This window comes from Vollenhovia emeryi, unplaced genomic scaffold (assembly GCF_000949405.1).
Source record: "Vollenhovia emeryi isolate VEMERY1.0 unplaced genomic scaffold, V.emery_V1.0 DF939225.1, whole genome shotgun sequence".
NCBI lineage: Eukaryota > Metazoa > Arthropoda > Insecta > Hymenoptera > Formicidae > Vollenhovia > Vollenhovia emeryi.
Genome location: NW_011967141.1, coordinates 209,320 through 213,672, shown reverse-complemented (window position 1 = coordinate 213,672; position 4,353 = coordinate 209,320). Strand labels below are relative to the sequence as shown.

Sequence of the window (4,353 nt, the reverse complement as noted above, 5' to 3'; positions counted from 1 at the left end):
GTGAAGTAAAATCGCTGAGTCATTAATACTCACGGTCTGATATATGCAGTGCTACAACGATCGCAAGAAACACGTGAAATATGCACAAGTATTATTAGTTAACAACGTAAAAAGAATAGAGGGAAGATCGACATAATATGTGTACGCTTGTGTGTGTAACTCTGATATTTAGCTTCATAGTTTGCCATGGTAATTAAATGTGCTAATTTTATATTATAAATCTTTTTATCTAATTATTATTCTCTTTAAACCCGGTTTCTTTGTGTGCTCCGTTTCTTCGTTTTAATCCAAATCGCTACATTTTCGCATCAAGAATAATATTTCTCGAGTGATAAAAAAAATTGTTATTATCTTTTACTGAGAAGATAATGAAAGAAGATAATGAATAGGAGGATAAAGATCGAGTGCAGCTTATCATCTTGTGTCGTGATCATCGATCAATTTTTACATTCTAATATAAATTTTTCTCAAGTAATATATTGCGCATGAAAATGAAATTATAACAGCAACGGTTATTATTATTACAATCGTCTATTTCTATTGTATGTTATTGAATTCTTCGAAAAATATTTTCATATTTCTAACATAGAAAATATATTTTGAGAAAATACGTATTGAGATATTATGTAGATAAAATTACTGTATCGTTAAGTATTGTTTACCACGAGTAACCAACGAATCTAGATAACACAAAAATGTACATTATATAATATTAGCATGCAGAACTATTTTGCTTATAATGTCAAATTAAATCTCGTCAAAATTATGATAAATTTTACATTGCCGCGTTCACGACCGCGTCAACTTGAAGATTTCCGAGTCCTGTTTAAATAACCTTAAGATACAGGCCGCTGATTTCGTGGAGAGGAGAAAGAATACAATTCCATGAAGTTACATAATTATTTCTTTAAAGAAAATCCTTGTACCACTATACGATCAGCTAAAGAGAAACAGTAAATCTGAATGCATTTATGCGTTTGATTATTTCATCACTTTGTAATATTTCATCAAGATTATCTCATTACTGCACGATATAGCAATTAAAGTTGCATGCCAGATTCTATCGTTATACGCACTAGGCGTGGGGGAACCCACATGATATCATCGTATATAAGAGAAATAACGTTCGTGTAGGATAGCAATTGACTGTCATTCTCCGATGCGTAATGTCGAGCATTTTAACAACGGTATAATATTTGAATAATAGATGTGTCCGATAAAGTGCGTATTTCTACTTTGAGTTCAGTGGTGTTAACACGATCAATATGATAGACGTAATCGTTTTGTCGGCGATAGTAGGCACCTTGGGCCTCTATTATTTTTTCTTCAGACACTTAAATTACTTCAAGAAACATGGAGTACCGCATGTGAAGCCTTTTCCCATAGTGGGAAATATGGGATCGACGATCTTCCGTCGCGAATCACTGGCCGGCTTTGTTAAATCGATGTACAATTTAAATCCTGACGCCAAGTACGTCGGCGTATACGATGTGAAAAATCCAATCGTAATGCTTCGCGATCCTCAGCTCATTAAGCTTGTGACATTAAGACATTTTGACGCGTTTAAGGACCACATTAGCTTCGTCGATGAAAATCAAGATCCATTTTTCGGCAAAAACCTGAGCGTTCTTCGCGGAGATAGGTGGCACGGGATACGATCTATGTTGAGTCCAGCTTTCACATCCAGCAAAATGAAAAGTATGTTTAAGCTGATGTCGGACTGCGGTGTCGACTTTAGCAGTTATTTGGCGCAATTGCCGTCGAAGAAGAGGACAGTGGACTCAAAAGACATCTTCACGAGGTATACAAACGATGTAATCGCTACTTGCGCTTTTGGTCTTAGCGTAGATTCTATGAGAAATCCTAAAAACGATTTTTATGTATACGGCAAGAAAGCGACCAACTTTACCGGTTTCATTCTTTTGAAGTTATCTGTACTTAAAGCCTTTCCTTGGCTAGCACGAATATTAAGATTGACAATTATTCCCGAGGAAGTAGCAAATTTTTTCCGAGATCTCGTAAAAACCACCATAAAAACCAGAGAGGAGAATGGTATCGTCCGTCCTGATATGCTGCAATTGATGATGGAAATGAGGAGTAAAGAGGGCAAGATCGAATTAACTATCGACGACATGGTGGCACAGGCGTTTATTTTCTTCTTTGGGGGCTTCGAGAGCACTGCTACGTTAATGTGTTTTGCCGCTCACGAAATCGCGGTAAACCAAGATATACAAGAGAAACTTCAAAAGGAGATTGACCAGGTCTTGGAAGATACGAATGGACAAGCATCTTATGAAGCGGTTAATGGCATGGAATATTTGGATGCTGTAATCAACGAGGCTTTGAGAATGTATCCGGTTGGTGTCGTGTTGGACAGATTGTGCTTGAAAGACTTTGAGCTGCCTCCGGCACTACCAGGGATGAAACCTTTTACGATCAAAAAAGGACAAGGCGTATGGATACCGGTTTATGGACTGCAGCATGATCCAAAATATTTCGAAGAGCCGGAGACATTTGATCCCGAGCGGTTTCTTGGCGAGCGGAAGAAAGACAACCTTAACTGTGGAGCCTACCTTCCTTTCGGTCTTGGCCCCAGAATGTGTATAGCTAACAGATTCGCGTTGCTGGAAACGAAGGTTCTGTTTTTTCACTTGCTAGCACGTTGCGATTTGAAACCCTCCGAGAAGACGCCAATACCACTCACGATCGAAAAGGGGAGTTTTTTTATGAAATCCGAAGGAGGTTTCTGGTTGAATATAATACCAAGAAAAAATACGCATAGTTCTATTACAACTGAAGTTATTAATGGAACATACCAGGGGTAAAAAGAGAGAAATTGATTTGTAATAAAATTTGAATTAAACTCTATCTTCTTTTTTTTAGTTATTTAATAACGTAAAGTTGATTAAAAAGGAAAATGTTTCGAACAAATAATCGCATGGTGTAATTGAGCACAAAAATATACTGTTATACGTTGAAACTTCACACAAAAATTTAACATATAAAAATTGATGTCGTACGTATATTTGAAATTAATTGGTCAGGATTAGTAAGGAAAATTAGTTAATGTTATTACATTGTGTTAATTATTGTTATAAAATATTATGCATATTTCATAATTTGCTAATTTATATGTATATTGCGAAGTATATATCTTTGAATAATATATCTGCCATTTAATTAGATTAAATGCATATTTGGAAATATATTCGAAACATAAAAGAATAATCTATTCTCATGGAAAAGTTTTCACGTGTCATGCATGATGCAGTAGAAAAGAACGAAAATTACGTGCATATTTCTGTAGCACTTTGATAGTAATTGATACATTTCATTTAATACATATCGTTTTATTGATGATGTACTGTAGCTGACAATGGAAATCAACGAAACGACAAAGAAATTCTTCATTATCGAGAGTATAATGTTACAAATATTTGTTTCTTTTCCTTGATAATTTTCGATAGCAACTCAACATTGATAAGTTTCAAAATTGTTGTCAATCGTGCTCAGATAAGTTTCAAAATCGATAAAACATTAAGATGTAATCAATGAACTGATTGAAAATGTATAAATGATATTGGATAGGATATATACGTAAAGATTTTTTAATTGTGACCTAATCTTTCGAAGCAAAACTTTACTGTAAAAAAACAGTGAATATCTTAATATCGATTTGCATTATAATATGATAATTTTCAATATGACTTGGAGCACTTTAATGAATTGCGAAGTTTGATTCTGGATGTTTTACAATGTGAACGGAGAAAAAGTAATTTTAACTTACAATTAGACGCTTATGTAAATCTGTCCTTTGGCTTAAGCTGAAGAACAGTATAATAGATTTAGGAGAATAGCAACTTTCTTTGATTTTGTTAATTAAACTACTGTTACGAGATAAACTGTAACTTAGCGATAATTGAATACCGCTCGAGTTTTCTAAAATGCTATGAAAACTGAAAAGAGTTTCTAAATGTAACGTCAAAAAAATGTAATAATTACTTTAACTACTACAGATAAAAATTTTGTCAGTCTAGACTATACGAACGGTAGTCTGTGACAATACGATTGATTCGAATAACATATAAAAATGAAAAATTACGATTACATAAATAAAATAAATATTTATATTCTATAAATATTTATTTTATTTATCTGTAATCGTAATTATATTTATAATATAAATATTTATAGTATATAAATATTTATATTATAAATATAAATATTAAAAAATGTTTTTGATAAAGTAATTTTTGTATGATTAATAAAACATTGACCTAATTGTGAGAAAAATGTTTCTTAACTGCATGTTGTTTCCACTTTCGTTGTATTTTGATAAAACTTCTTATTATA

General features: G+C 33.1%; 1 protein-coding gene across 1 annotated transcript; it reads left to right on the top strand.

Moving 5' to 3' along the window:
* The first annotated feature begins 596 nt into the window (after window positions 1-596).
* On the top strand, window positions 597-4,142 carry LOC105560648 (cytochrome P450 9e2-like). The gene has a single exon (XM_012009932.1). It carries the CDS (start codon window positions 1,266-1,268, stop codon window positions 2,823-2,825), a length of 1,560 nt encoding a protein of 519 aa, XP_011865322.1. The 5' UTR covers window positions 597-1,265; the 3' UTR covers window positions 2,826-4,142.
* The last annotated feature ends 211 nt before the right edge of the window (window positions 4,143-4,353 follow it).